The sequence below is a fragment of the Haemaphysalis longicornis genome, unplaced genomic scaffold (assembly GCF_048455015.1).
Source record: "Haemaphysalis longicornis isolate Haplotype H1 unplaced genomic scaffold, Haemaphysalis longicornis Haplotype H1 scaffold_1, whole genome shotgun sequence".
Lineage (NCBI taxonomy): Eukaryota > Metazoa > Arthropoda > Arachnida > Ixodida > Ixodidae > Haemaphysalis > Haemaphysalis longicornis.
In genome coordinates, this window is record NW_027526203.1 from 364,548,762 (window position 1) to 364,564,329 (window position 15,568).

The window sequence follows — 15,568 nt, forward strand, 5'->3', positions numbered from 1 at the left end:
TTCACAGAATTTCCTTTGTGTTCATAGCGCAAGCATGGGTTTGGACTTGGCGCGGGTTCTAGCGCGTGCTGACGTGGCCCACTTAGGGAGAGATGTGAAATCCTGCGGACGAAACGATCCGGGCCTGCCGGTCATGGAGAACTTTCAACGGCAAGTTAGGAAATCCGTGTGAGGTGAAACAGCCGGGTCTCCGACGAAGGGAGAGGGGCGCCAGCTCTACTGTTTGTCCAGCCTTGCACCCCTAGTGCGAGGTGAGCCAATTTTTCTGGCTTCGGTACTTTTATTAAATTTGCTTCGAACCTAACACTCAGCTTAAAACCATGTTCCTGAAGGCCTGACCACGTAGTGCAGTTAATGAATTGACAGACACAAGCAAAGTGTGTCTGCGTGCTGAAATATTTGAGAGGGCTTTAACACGTTCACAATTTCATTAGATAGGGACAAATCAAAGGGGAGAAATGGAACCCTGGGAGACTACGTTCCGCAAATAAAGATCTGCACTCTGCTCCTGGCTAAGTGTTATACTTGAGAACGTGTAGAGATAGTCGTTTGGCAGAGATAACAATGGTCTCGCGAAAACAATACCTATATAACTTATCACCCGACATTTTATAATTCGTGGTACTGAGAGTTTTTACATAAAAAAAGCGATCAACGGCAACTTTATTGCTTGCTAATCTACTGTTGAGTAAATGTGTTAGGTTTTTATGAAGTGCATGCTGATTGAGGGCAAAACAATTACCTACGGACAATACTCTTCATTCCAGGAGATGACGTACGATTGAACCTCTAGGGGAGACAGGGACAATGATTCAGGAGGGACTGTGCTGCGGAACACCTTTTTTTGTGGTAGCAGAGAGTTCAATTAAGGGGTGGAGGTGGTACGAGTATTCTTCCGGAGTTGCGGAGTGTTTGGGCAGCCTGCATTAGGCGTGCAATGATTCGCAGCGCACTGAGTTCTGTGCCAAGCTGTCGTGCTGCCTTCTCATTATCTGAATGTAGGTTCGTGAAGACTACTTTCGCTTTTACCATGTGCTCGCTAATTGCTTCTCTTAGCAGACGGCATGGGCTACTGCACCTCTAAACTGTCAATTTGTCCATTCACAATGTCTATTCTAGCTTTTACAAAGTGTGCAGAACAGTGTAAACTAAGATGGTGCATGCTGCATTTTTTGTTATTTAGATGTAGAACATCTAGTTTAGCTCGGACAACATCGCCAGGCTCATTAAACATCGCATTCTATCTTTTGCTGTGAACCCCGCGGGCGCCCATCCATTACGCAAGATTAAAACCTAATATCCGGCTGTCGATGAAGCCAACTTGTATATGCTTTGCCAAGTAAAGGGCCAGAACGAATATACTTAATAATTTATCCAGTAAGCATGTATATCACAGGCAAACGGGCCAACTTCATGGGCCTTGTTAAAGGCCTATGAAGCCAGGATTAGACAGAACAAAGACGTTTATCCTCAAAGTATACTGCTTCCCCGTAACAATACTAAGAAAAAAGAACAAAAGAATCAAGAACTCAGTAACGAACCGTCTTTAATTAATCTATTGCCCAAAAAGTGGGTGGACCCAAAAGTTTTGAAGGCGAAAGGCTAGGGGGGGGGGGACTACTGGGTGTGGGGGAGTTTACGTTTGAGGGATGATTTGAGGGCGAAGCGCTGTGGATACAGGTCCTGCGATGGTGGAGGCTGCTCAGGTGCGGCCATAATGGTATAAATATTTTCGGATTCGGGACGGTCGACTGGCTCGGAAAATTTTTTCTCCTTCATCAAACAAGGCGCTATGTACAATCAGTATCGGTATTTCCTTTATAGAAGCTTCTGAAGTACATTTTAGCTTTGCAAACAGCTTAAACTGATGATCTTCGCGCTTGTCTGAAACAGCTCTGCAATGCTCACAGACGCTAGCGCAGCTTGGCGCACGGAGGCTGCGTGGTGCCCTAGTCGGACTTTTCTCTTCTTCGCTGTCTGCCTGCGAGGTTACGACTTTGTGGTTATGACTGGCTGAGGGGAGAAAGATTGGGCTTTTGACGCCACGCTCGCTGATCAGCTGAACGCTCGTGCTACCCATTTCCCCTGTCACTGCCACCTAGCAGCAGAGAAAAAAAAGAGAAAAAAAAAAGGAGGGGAGGTGCATAAATTCTCCGCCTTTCGAACGGAAGCTGCAAGCACGACTTCAGGAGACGCAGGCGGCAAGCGGGTCCGAAAGATTTCCCCACCCTGGCAATCAGCAAACGCTTTCAAACGCACACCCAGAGGCTCTTGCCCAAGTTGCAAAATGAAAGCGTGCACCTGCAGAGCACCCTGAAATTGACGAATGCATTTATATTGTTGACGATGAGGTGTCCCTCTGGCCCCTTGTGTTAAACACGGTGGGAGTTAACAAAGAACCCAGACATAACTATAATCCGTGAATGGATAAGCTAGGTCTCGAATTAGTCCGAAGTGCAAACTTAAGTTTTTCTGGGAAAATTCCAGGGATAGAATTTGCATGGTAAAGGCGTCCAGAGGTGACTGGCTTATATCTTTGTGATGTCCACTTGCGTTCCCGCTAAAGAAACCCCAACAGAAGCGCCCCCCTTTTTTATTCAGGGTAAGGTTGCTATGGGCATTCGAGAAAGTTTCTGATAATGATTTTCAGAGAAAAAATAAGCAAGCACGAATGGGGCTGCGGGGCTGAGGAAGAGTGAGCAGGGGTGGGGGGGACGGGTTGTGGGGGCAAGTGCCCCTTTTGTACCCTTCTTGCCGCCACGATGGCTGTGCCGACATGTTGTTCCGCGCCAGACTGCTGCTACCTGCCGAGGACCTGCTCTCGAGTTTTAGTGATCAGCATTGGCTTGCGACCTCACCAACCAAACCAACTCGCAAGACGCATCCACGGACACACCACGGAACGGCGGCAGGCTTCTAACGTATCTGGAAATTCTCAACACCCACCAGCCCCCCGATTGAAAACAGGCAGTAGCAGTACGACTGCTGCAGACCTATAGATGCTGCAGACCTATCCCGACCTATAGATTTTGTTCAGGGTGGGCTCCACTCTGCCCGCACATCACAACAAACGCAGAGGAACGCACTACTCATTTACTAAATTACACAACGACGTGCAGTGGGTGGGGGTGGGGGCGCTGCACAACTCCGCCGCTGATGATCGACAGGCCAGAATGGCAAGGGACGCCGCAGACTCCTATGGGGTCGGCCCAGTCCTTCCAAGAAGGAAGGCATAAGGCCAGTTTTCTCATTTAGGCTCAATAAAGTCTCTCTCTTTCAAACGTCCACGTTTTCTTTTATTTTTCCACGTGGGCGCCTTCCCAGCTGGCTTAGTTTTGATACCGACCGCTAGATGAGGCCAGTATGCCGGCGGTGCTTTAGGGGCCTTTTAGGTGGTGCTAAGGTCCCTGTATTTGTCGGTGCACCCCACGGAGTTCTTGTTTGCTTTGATGTGCTCGTTGCGCTAGATCTGTAAAAGAGCTCGGCTGTGCGAGGGGTGCTGCCCAGTGTCGCTTTGGGGCCTCGAGACCGCGTTGTGGAGCCGCACCCGCGTTTGGCCAAGCGCGTAATTTTGATGTGACCCTCGAACACTTATAGCGACTTTTGAGTAAACCCACTGATTGGTCTGCTTTACCCGCCGCGGTGCCTTGGTGTCACGAAGACACACGGACGCAGGCACGTACACGCACAAATACGCCGGAACACAGGCAAGCAAGCGAGAAAGCGCATCTACAAAGGTAGGCCTTCCTGTGACTAACAATTTACTCCATATGCTCAAAAAACACGGGAAACGCACAAAAGAGCACTGAGGGAGCATGCGGTTTCGTATTTAATTAAACGGTTGAGAGAGCCAGGAATGTGAACTTCTTACATGTATCAGCGTGCTTATTTTTCGCTTTCTTCGTTCTCACTGCGTTCGCCCTTTTGAGTTTAAAAGGCCAAAATACGGCGATGAATTATTCAAATGGCGGTATATTTGTTTTATCCATTCTATCTTTCGAACGAAGGAGAGCGAGCAGTTTCAGTTTCGTCATTTCTCATCACTTGCGTTACGAGCTCGGAGCACTGTGAACTGCTGTCCCAGATGACCACTGTGCAGTGTTGGAAAGAAATGCAGTGCACGACACATGCACGCAAGGGTCCTTCCCCCCGCGCGGCCATTCAGTGCGGATGAGGCAAAGGGTTCGCTGAGCCAGCCCGTCACTTGCTGCTCTCTACGCCCAGGGCGGCGTCGATGGGCGGCTCGTACGCGATGATGGTGTCGGCGAAGAAGGTGAGGCTGTTGAGCACGCACAGCGAGGCGGCAAATAGGCCGGATTTGGTGGGCTGCGGGTGGTTCTCCTGGCTGATGTACGTGAGGCCGGACACGACGAAGGCGACGGTAGCCAGCACGCCGTGCACCCGGTAGAAGATGGAGTAGGGCACGTCCGTGCTGCCCATCACGATGGACATGAAGATCACCAGGCTGGTCAGGAAGAAGCTGAAGCACACCATCGCCATGAGCAGCGCGGGCGGCCGCATCGTCAGGTAGTTCGAGTTGAAGTCGTAGTGCGCCACAGAGAGAAGCACGATGGAGGTCATCGCGGTGACCACTTGGAATATCTTCAGCGAGCCCGTGAACGTGCGGAGGTAGTAGATGTGCCATGTCATGGTCACTCGAGCCGCGGGTTCCGCTGCACCTTCAAAGGGGCTGAACTGCGGCAAACTTATGGCGATGATAGTCCTTAGTGAGGGGCACATACCCAAACAGGGGGTCATGAGCAGTTGGGAAAAAAAGGTACAGCAAACTGACCGTGCTGGCTGCTTCTTGCCTAGGTGCTGCATGGGGAAGTAGTGCAGATTGGTACTGGGGTCGGCAGGGCCTAACAGGGTCGGTCGTCACTAGTGTAAGAGGCGACCGCTAATGGGTCCGCTTTTCGAGGAAGCGGGAAACTTTTATTAGGTTGCACCAATCTACGCCCTGCGTTCCCCAACTAAAATGTATACATGCCAGAGGGTTTTGTTTTTATTTCGGCTATTCTCAACTGCATGGTTGGTGAAACTAGGTACCGCTTCAAAAACCCTAATCCCTATTCAGGGCGTGGCGCCAATATGTAGTGTATACGGACTTTTGCAAGTGGGTGTACACGTTGAAATTAATTTTAGTTCTTTCGGGCAAAAATATCCGCGTTACGGCCGTTACACGTGCGCCGAAAATGACATACGCGTGCCGCCGGCAGGTGATCTCGGCTTGGTGAAGGGAAATAGAAAATCGCGGGAAATAGAAAATAAGAAATAGAAAATCGCGTTTGGTGCGTGTTAAAAGGATTCTGAATGGTGAATAACCTTTTGTTTGCACAGAAATATCACACTTTTCGAAGCCTTTTCGGCGTATGCTCTATGTTTGAAGTAAATAATTAAAGCTAGAATTTAGCTAGCCTGTAATTGAGTCGCGCGCCTCCAGCCAACCACTCCTGTGCGGTGCTGCCATCTTGGAGAAGGCACACGAAAATTGGCGAGGGCTAGCTCCCTTATTTCTTAGCTCTGTTGTCAATTTCGTATTCAGCAGACTGTTCAAGAATACAAATTTAGTTTCAATGTGTCTTTAGTATTCGCACCATAATGGCGATCAGTAAAATTGATGGCTGGCCGACGGCATAGTGGATAGCATTAGTGTTATCTGAATTTTGTCGCTTACCGCCGTAAATCTCTCACTGAACTTGCACACACACTAAGACAACACCTTTGACTGACATCGATACTGAAATAAAGCCTACCGCGAGTTGCTGCGAGGCAACCTGTTAAAGGGACCATGAAGACAAAATGCAAGTTTGGTTTATTCGAAAGATTGCCTCGTTAGAATAATACTGGCACCACTTTTAACGCAAACTTCACTAAAACAGGCTGTACAATGAGGAAAAGAGACAATAGCCATTCGACTGACTAGCGACTTTTCCGCGCTGAGCCTATGACGTATTATGGGCCGGTTGTTGCGATTGGCTGACGCTGACAACAAACCAGTGCAAATTAAACAGGTTAAAACGGGATTATAAGCTCGCAGAACGAGATATTTTCGCTTCAATTCAGCGTACACTTTTTATAGCAGTAAGACTATCGGGCTCAGCAGTGGAATTAACGAACGAACCCGTAAACATACAAGCACTACTAGTGCTTACGGCGCGCGCTGTGCCGCCAGACGCTGCATGCACAGCCGTCGAGGGCGTCGTACTTATTTGATCCGACACTGGCCAACTGGCATAAGTGACCCTGCCTTTTATAAGTGACCGTGACCCTGCCTTTTACGAGACCTTTATTGTCGAGTCATACACAGCATTTTATGACATGATTACTATCAACCGCAACAATAAGCCAGGTACAATTCCGGTCAGAAAAAAATAAAACCCTGTGCAGACAGTGGTTGTTCAGCGGTATCGTTACGTCATCTATAAAGGCAGATGGTAACGAGGTTAACAAAAAAAAAATGTTGTTGTTGTGGGCGGCTGCTTTAGTCAACTTACAAACTTGAGTATTATAAAACTACCCTGGATACGAAGTAGCGACGCCATCATCATCGTCTTCATCAACGTCACTGTCATCTGTATCAGCCGGCTCGTGCTCAGAACACGCTTCGCACCGGTCTGGAGTGGCACCTCGTTCTACGCTGCTTGCCATGGAGGCCATGCTGCTTGCCCTCACCATGGCACAGACGTCGCTGGCAACCTCAATAAACTGGCTCGGCCACGCTACCTCGTCGGCCGCTTAGCGCGCTATTGTCGACGTCACGAAACACGATTCGGCGGGAGAATTGAAATTTCGGCTTAGGCTGCCGGACAAGTGCTGAGCGCACTATAAAACACCAGATCTTTCGAATAAAGCAGCCTTCTATTTTGTCTTCATGGCCTCTTTGAGGCAGGAGTATTAGGAGCTCGTGTCGCAGATAAGCCGGCATCGGTGGAAGAACACTAAAATCGTGGTTGATCTGTTGGGTCATGATGAATGCAAATCACGTGTAGGAGCGGAAAGTTTCCCGCCAAGTGACGTTGCGATTCTGACGTCATTGACGCCTGCGGAAAATGCCGGAAAAGGCGTACTTCTCCCCGGGCCCGCCTCTCAACCGCCGGGAGAGAACATGTGAGCGGTGAATGCGGCACCGTCTACCAACGCGGGCTCTCTTCTGAATCGTGTATCCTATGGTTGTTGATAGCGCATCTGTCCTGCTCGGCTATCGCATTCCGCTCTTAAAGGCGAAGTTTAAGCGTCCAACTTTTAAGTGCAAATGCACTTCTTATGCGAGCCTGAATCGTCCGCCGCCGTCGTCCGCATAGCAACAGCTGCGGGTGCGCGCGCTCCTCGTCTTCCCTAGCAACGGGGGGAGATGGGCGCGCGCTACTCTCCTCCTCCTCTCTCCGCTCAGTGACTGCGGGTGTTGGGCGCCTCCTCTCCACTTCGGGCGGGAGAGCTCTCGCTCGCGTAGCGGGCGCTCCGCATTCCGACGCGTGAGGGCGCTCGTGTAGCCCTCGCCGTAACGGCGGGCGCTACTCTCCTCCTCCTCTCTCCGCTCAGTGACTGCGGGTGTTGGGTGCCTCCTCTCCACTTCGGGCGGGAGAGCTCTCGCTCGCGTAGCAACCGTGCATTCGCACTTACACACTCTCCCCCTCGGGGAAGTGCGAGGGGATTTTTTTACTGCAAAGCATTATATGCCCCCCCCTTCCCTCGTTTTCATTCCGGTGAAGCAGATTTACTCGGCGCCGCTCCGGGGCTTCTCGCCACCGCCGACCGCTCTTTTACAACGTTTGTCACAGAAATTGTTCCCCTCGCCATCCCTGATGCCTCTTTCACAAGTTGCGCAGTCGGCTGACAGCGGCCGTACCGCCGTTATCAGATGATAGCGGAGAATCAACACCAGCGCGAATGGGTGCTAAGACGCCCGAAAGCCGCCGCCACCGAGATGTAGCCGCGGCCATTGCCGCTTCAAATTCCACCTCGCTATGGTGCTTCGATTCACGCGCGTCCGACGGCGGCGGTGCCATCGAGCGTGCCCCTGCCGTTTAGAAGCAACTTGCCCCGTTGAAACGCCGTCGTGAGCGCATTATTTTTCTTTAGCTTGAAAGCCAATCCGAGCAACATTGTCACGTCGGCGGCCCTCGTTGAACAGCTGGTCATAGTTCTTCTGACGGAAGACTAATAGATCTTAGCCTGGTCGCATATCAAATCTTTCGCTCTCATTTGCCAGTGTATTTCACGCCTATTAGGCGCGTATCCCCCGCTGCCGGTTTAGGCGTGTACGGGTTGGGGGTAAAGGAAGGGGGCATGCATGCAGAGCAGGGCTTAATTCCGCTACCGATGACATACCTGTTGGGGGGGGGGGGGTTTAAACGTTGCAGTCTCATGGTTCAATGCGCTCAGTCAGATGCCCTCCGCATTCGAGCAGTTTGGGTCTGGGTTGGTGTGTTGCACAGACATTGAGATGCCTACGACTGGGCAGAGAAAGAGATAAAGGGATACCCACGTGTGTGTCCACTAGTGTAGAGTTCGAAGCCCTCGAGGTGTTTACTCGCTACGGGACGGACGTATGTCGCTGGCTTGAAGGAAGAAGAGCGGAAAATTTAGCAGTGTCAGCCCGGACACAAGCGTGAATGGGCGCGAAAACTACGGAAAGCCTCTGCCACCTCAAGTTCCAGCTGGTCGTGTAGCTGCGAATACCTCCCGGATGAACAGCAAATGGCCCGCTTGGAACGGCGACGGGGGTCAATATCACTCGTTTAGCTTAAAGGGCCTTCAGAGCGACATGTTGACAGTATCTTTCACTACTAAGCACCTGCTCATGACCGGTTTCCAGTTTATGCGTGCACGGGTTGGGAGAGGAGGGCGGTAGGAGGGGGCGGGCACGCGCAAATATTTGTTTCATACCCTTACTATGATGATATGTTTGTTGTGTTGGCGTGAGTTTCAACGTGGCCGTCAAACAGCCCAAAGCGACCGGTCCGGGGTCCTCATGCTGTAAAGTGGATTGGGTTGGCGCGTTACACAAACAGCAAGATGCCTACCACGCGGTAGGGTAAGACCGCTCTACGTTTGTCCGCTAGGATAAAGCTCAGGTCTTTTCCAAATTTATTTTCCAAAGTATGTTGAGTCGTAAATTACAAACAAGCGTGTTTTGTTTCGTGTACTCCGCGGAGGGCGTGCTGCTTTGCAGGTCATTCTTCTTCACAGAGTGGAAGGGCACTAAATTTTTTATAGCTGTAACTGCTAAAGTTCATATCTTTCAACAAGATGTGCTCAGGAGAAGTTCAAAGACACATTTATTTTACATTTGCACGTTCACGCTTTACGTTTTTTTAAACGCTTCTCCAACTTAAGCAATCCAGTGACCATGCACAATTTGTAACCTCGCAGATCATTGTGCGAAAGATGTTTTGGGGCGGCGATACCATGCAGTTTCTCATACTTCTGGCATTTTCGGGGTTAATAAACATTTGCTGTTCCAGCGGGTGGCATATTTGTTGTACTCACGGCCCTTTATTCTACCAATACGGGGCAACTCGTTTTTACACTCTATTGCCCATTAAAGAAACTCTAAGTGCTCAAACTTATCCCGGAGCCTCGCTGCGCAACGCATTCAAATAACGCACTAACTTTGGTCGTAACCAACATCGCTATCGACTTGCGTACGGGGCCGTAGAAGACGAAGAAGGCGCGATCGCGCGCGGCGGCGCCGGCAGCGTGTTCGTGTGTGGTGGGCTCGGCCGGCGCAGCCATGACGAAGCACCTGAACTACCTCAACACCTTTTCGGGCGCAATGAAGGTGTTCCAAGTGGTGTCCGGTCTGATGGCGCTCTCCTTCCTGGTGTACTCGCACTTCGACACCGAGTCCAACCACGTGCTCATGGACTCGCACGCCTTGTTCCTGTCGCTCATCTCGTTCTGCTTCTTCGTGACCTGCACCACCATACTGTTCGCCGTGCTTATGGGCAGCACAGACGTTCCCTACTCCATCTTCTACCGCGTGCACGGCGTGCTGGGCAGCGTGGCCTACATCGTGGCCAGCCTCACGTACATCACCGAGGCCAACACCCGCGTGGCCGACACGCCGGGCCTGCTGGCCGCCTCGCTCTGCATCATCAACAGCCTGACCTTCTTCGCCGACACCATCATCGCCTACGAGCCGCCCATCCTGTCGCCCATGATCAAGAAGCTCCAGGCGCAGCAGGAGAGGCAGCGCATCCGCAGGGGCTACATGATGTAGGCCCCCCGTTCTATACCTTCACCACTGCCGCCCGTGTGTTTCGGCGGGTGACCGTATTGACAGTAAACAAGGGCACGTCATCGTCTTTGTTCACGCAGGCCTGTTCTGTTTCTTTAAGCGCGACCCGCGTGTTATGCGCTGGTTAGTTCACAGTAACAAACGCGGAGGGCGAACGTGTAATATACAGGGCAACCTATAGCTGCACAGTCATAAAAGACAAAAGGGAAACTCACCTTGAGCGAGAATCAACCGCAAAGATAAGATGATGACCCAAGCTGTTTCTGTGCACGCCAGCTGCAAAAACACGCCGCAAAAATGTCTATTGGCTATCATGGCCCACGTATGCACGGATAATGCTGTATGCGCCGCCATGGGCGTCGCCAGGTGGGGGGGGGGGTGAAAAAGAGGTGCTTTCCCCCTCATTCCAAGCCACACCAGCACATTGCCCCCTTCCCCCCTCTTTCTCTGCCCCTTCAGTGCAATGTGTTTGCCCCCCTCAAGACAAAATCCTGCCGACGCTCATGCGCGCCACCACAGCAACCGGATTCTAGGGTAGTTTCGGTTAATTATAGAATTTTTATTGTCACTCTTGCTTGGAAGTGAAATGAAAATGTAGAGTTATGGAACGTGTCCATTACTTATCAGCAGAGTCCAGAAGTTAAGGAGTTCTCCACATGAATGCCAAAGTCAAGCTTTTAAAGTCTTAGCTGCCTCTCCGTCTACCTTTGCAGAAAACTAGCATTTAGGAAATTGCACTAAAGATATTGTGCCACTTTGTGCCTTTTTGTCGTTTATATGTCTTAAGCGAAATGCCAGCACGCTACGAATATATCTGAATGCGCCTCCACAGAATATACATTTTGTATACCCAACGGAATGTCTGAGAAGGATATAATTTGACTGTCCTTTCTCGGTTTCAGCAGGGGTAGGACCTAAGCAAGCAATGCAGTGGTTTATAATAATGAGTGGGTAAGTACGTGATGACCAGTAGTGGCTAATGCAACGAAATTTGATTGATTGATTGTAGTGTTTAACGCGCCGACGCAACGCATGCAGGCGATGAGGTGCGCCGTAGTGGAGGGCTCCGGATTAATTTTGACCACCTGGGGATCTTTACGTGCGCCGAAATCTCGTACACACGGGCGTTTTTGCCTTTCGCTTCCATTATAAAAGAGGCCGCACCGCCGGGAATCGAACCCGCGTCCTCGTGCTCAGAATGCAGCGATATTTAAGTACCGTTCATAGTTCAAGCGGGGCCTGTTGGAAACCCTACGGGGAAAGACTGCATCGATGCCGTGTCATAATGTGCTGGGTGTGCGTTACTACACTGAACCCGAGCCTATGTGTATGCAAAACTTGAGCGCGTAAATTCGATTAGGCATGTGGAGTAATTTGGCATGAGACTCTTCCCACAGGTGCGATTTTTCCGGGCTTTCTCCCTAGCAGTCAACCAGAGGATTTTTCAATCGAAGCTTGAAATATGTCTTGAGAATGCGATGCTTGATTTAAACGCCGTACAGTAAAGCCCACCTTAAGGAGCGCTGATGATGATAATGACCCTAGTTCACGTTTGTAGATCTATGGATAGGCGACGGGAGATTCGTTCGGCAGAAAACTTGACGCTACACGCCATAGAACCCACCTTAAGGAGCCCTTATGATGATGGTGAATAGGCCATGGTCTGTGAGTAGACTACGGGTGATTCGTTCAGCCGAAGAGCTTCATGCTAAACGCGACTCAGTAAAACCAACCTTGAGGAGCTCTGATAATGATGATGATGATAGCCAGGACGATGATGACCTGAATAGACGTCCCCAGGCCTGGGTAGGTCACGGGTGATTCGTTCGGCAGAAGAGCTGTATGCTAAACGCCATTAAGTAAGGCCCACCTTAAAGGCCAACTGCACTCAAATTTTCGACAACGTAAAAATAATGTCACCTAATAGTACACATCAAAAGAGTGCAAAATGCCAAATACTGCGCTTAAAACATGAACGCGCGCGACACAAATAGTTCATGAAGATTGCGTTTTCTGAATTGAAACTGTATAAAAAAGGCGGCCATTACCGGAGGCCGGACGTGACGTAGGTGATGGAACGGAAGCGGGCGCGCCAGTACCAGCGGCCGCTCACAGCAGCCTCTAAATGCGCGTGGTACCGTCGCGTTTCGCATTGTTATTTCCACAGAAGAACTTTCAGTAACGTTTGCCCAGGTTGATGGAGTTAAGCGCAATTCCTACATTGTGTTGCTATCGCCCGAAGACCGTCTGACAGGTATACTTTTGCATCGGAATAACTGCCGGTGGAGCAATCCGTGGCGTTGAGAGGGTAAAAAACGGGTCCGGATTTACAAATATACTTTCTTGTACGATATCAAAAAGCAGCTATGGTTACCTGGCGCCTCGGCTATCATATCACATTTTTTGAAGAGAACAAACCGCGCACGGGCAAATATCAATCACAAACTATTTTTACTGTGTAATTACGCGCAAATATATCCGCCCAGTAACTTTCACCTCGCAACACACCGATGATCGAATTTTAAAATTGGTCGGAAACCGTATGTCAGCTTGTATAGCTTGATGATGCACTAAAACACGAAAAAGTTACCTATCTACGGCCGTTTTATATTTTTACTAGAGACATGTGCGCTTGATAACATTTTACTATCAAGTAAACTAAATCTAATACTCTACAAAAGCAAATACGTTATTTCGGGATTGAAAAAAAAATGTAGTTTATAATGTGGGAGAAGAGAAGTTTCGTTAGCTTTCGCACTTCGCGAAGACGGCGGCCGGTCTTTGTGCGGATGTATTTGTTAGCATGAGCAAGGCTGATTTTAGTTCACTTAGCGAGTGAAGCAGAAGCCGCGCAAATGTTTATAGCTAAGAGCAGCGAAACCCCCGGCGAACGCATCCCTGCGCCTGGCCGTGCGCCGTGCGAGTCGCCGGAGAAGCGCGAGCTCCACGGCAGGTAACGAAAAAGCTAATCAGCTGTCCCGAGAAGCCGCAGCCCGGGCTCCTGCCAACCTGGAACCAAACCAAACGCTTACGGTCCCGACAGCACCTAAATTGAAGGACTACTCCACATGTAGGAGGGAACTACCACAGCTCTCTAATACGCTCACAAGACACCAAGCAACCCTAATAAGACAAGCTCAAACAGACACCTTGGACACTCCAGCTAGAGTACACAAGATATGGGGAGATCCTGAGACACCACCCCCTACTTGTCCCACATGTAACGTCATACTAGACCAAGATCACATCCTCTGGAACTGCACAACCATACACAGCACTACAAACACACCCCACAAAGGATGGCTGACCGCCACAAGCACCACCGAAGAACAAAGGCTACTGGCGGCGTACGTCAGGCAGCGGCTTGAAGACGTCACCAGAGGTCCTCTGGAATGTGAGGACTAAGCAGGCCTGCGTGCATATATTTAATAAAGGCTTTCTCTCTCTCTCTCCATCACAGGCCATTCGGAACTTGTTTTGGCGACTCTCCGCCAGGTGCAAACGTCGTCTGCTACGGATACTTAGAACGCCTGCACTTAATTTGGGTATCGGACTTGGAACTTCGCCATGGTGAATTTTAGGGCATAAAGAACTTGTTTGGATGAAATTTGGGCAAAGAAAAATTTGAGTGCAGTTGGCCTTTGAGGAGCTTGAACTCACGTTCATAGGTCTACGGGTTGACCACGGGGATTCGCACGGCCAAAGATGTGAAATCTTGCAAACTACGGCATTAGCGGCTTATGAAATCGAAGATTCTACGGCAGGGATCGTGGTTCAGATAAATCGTAATATCAAGGCATAGAGGCCAGCCATTGAACAAAATTAATTTTTCTAATAACCTGGTCTTTCAATGCCGCACCTGCATGCCCAAGCCCAATACCAGTGCCACCGCCTGATGAACCCCACTTCCATTACTTGGACATGACTAGTGTGACAGTTCCCTCCCTCCCTTAATTTCTCTCTCTCTGTCTTTGTGTGTGTGCGCGAGAGCGTGTGTGTACATGCATGTATTCCTGTCTCTAAATTAGTCTTCGTTCATGTCCTTGGTTCATGTTCTTGGTACGTGCACCCGTCAAGTTCAAGTTATGTTCGGTTGCTTCCTCGTTAGCTGCGATATCATGCACTTGCGAATATACCTGCGTGCTTACAGCTAACTGTCTCCCCTTCGCGCCCATCCTCCCCACAAGATAACGCTGGTATGAGTCTCCGGCCACCCCAACTTGGACGGCAATGCTCGAGCACACGAGCTTACCCGAGTACTCTCCCCGGGGCCGTCCATGTGGTGGCCCCATGTCTACCACCCTGGCACTCAAAAGACTTCAGAACATCAGGCACGCCGACAGCATCTCTGTGCGCTACGCGCAAGCAGGCAGTGTTTCCCGGTCCCCCAACTCGTGCGATCTGATGGGCCCGCTGCCGCGCATCAAGAGAGGGTACAAGTTTGTACTCGTGGTGACATGCCACTTCAGTGGGATCGCTGAACTCTATCCGCTGCGCAAAGCGACAGCACAGGAGATCCTGCAAAAGCTGTCCGAAATGTTCTGTCGCTACGGATTCCCAGAGCGGCTGATTACCAACAACGCCACGTATTTCACATCAAGGCTGTTTCGTCAAGCGTGTGCGGCCATGGGTGTCAGGCAGCAAACAACATCGTGCTATCATCCCCAGTCCAACGTGACGGAGCGCCGCAATGGTGACGTGAAGCCACTGCTCGCAGCATATGCCAGACGCCAAAAAGACTGGGACGAGCACTTGAGCTCAATCTCCTTCGCTCTGCGCACAAGCGTGAATCGGTGTACTGGCTTCACGCCAGCGTTCCTGATGTTCGGCAGGGAGCTGAACACGCCGACGGATACGGTTCTGGCCAGGCGGTCGAACGGAGTCCCCGCGAAAGCAGCAGACGCGGCTTACGCACTGCGCTTGCGCGAGCGGTTGGCGGACGCCATCAAGGAGACGAACCGCAGTCGCGGTAAGGCCAGGGCGGACCAGAAGGTGAAGCAAAATGGAGAGACGAGCTAGTTGGTTTGACCACGCTTAATTTTCACTCATGGAGACCAGAAGGTGGCCTATGACCGAGCTCATCGAGACGTGGGTACCAGGTGGGCGACTCTGTCTTGAAACGGAACCACGCGCTAAGCGACGCTAGCGCGGGGTTCGCGGCCGGTCTCGCACCCAGGTGGGTCGGACCGTTCGTGGTCGCCGAGTTCTCGCGGCTAAACTACTAGCTGAGAGACCCGATTTCGGGTCGAATCAGTGGCCCCATTCACGTGGGCGAGCTGAAGCAGTACTTTCAGAGGGAAGATACTGCCGACGCTCCAACCTCGG

At 50.7% G+C, this 15,568-nt stretch overlaps 2 protein-coding genes across 2 annotated transcripts in view; one reads left to right on the forward strand and one right to left on the reverse strand.

Moving 5' to 3' along the window:
• LOC144171173 (uncharacterized) overlaps positions 1-15,568 on the reverse strand; it is a 166,043-nt gene that overhangs the window by 28,038 nt on the left and 122,437 nt on the right. Inside the window, exon 2 of the mRNA XM_077700968.1 lies at positions 10,459-10,519. Coding sequence (XP_077557094.1) covers positions 10,459-10,519 — 61 coding nt within the window. The remainder of the gene's footprint in view (positions 1-10,458; positions 10,520-15,568) is intronic.
• On the forward strand, positions 9,635-10,225 carry LOC144176436 (uncharacterized). Its single transcript, XM_077705212.1, has one exon. The coding sequence runs from the start codon at positions 9,737-9,739 to the stop codon at positions 10,223-10,225; it is 489 nt and encodes a 162-aa protein (XP_077561338.1). The 5' UTR covers positions 9,635-9,736.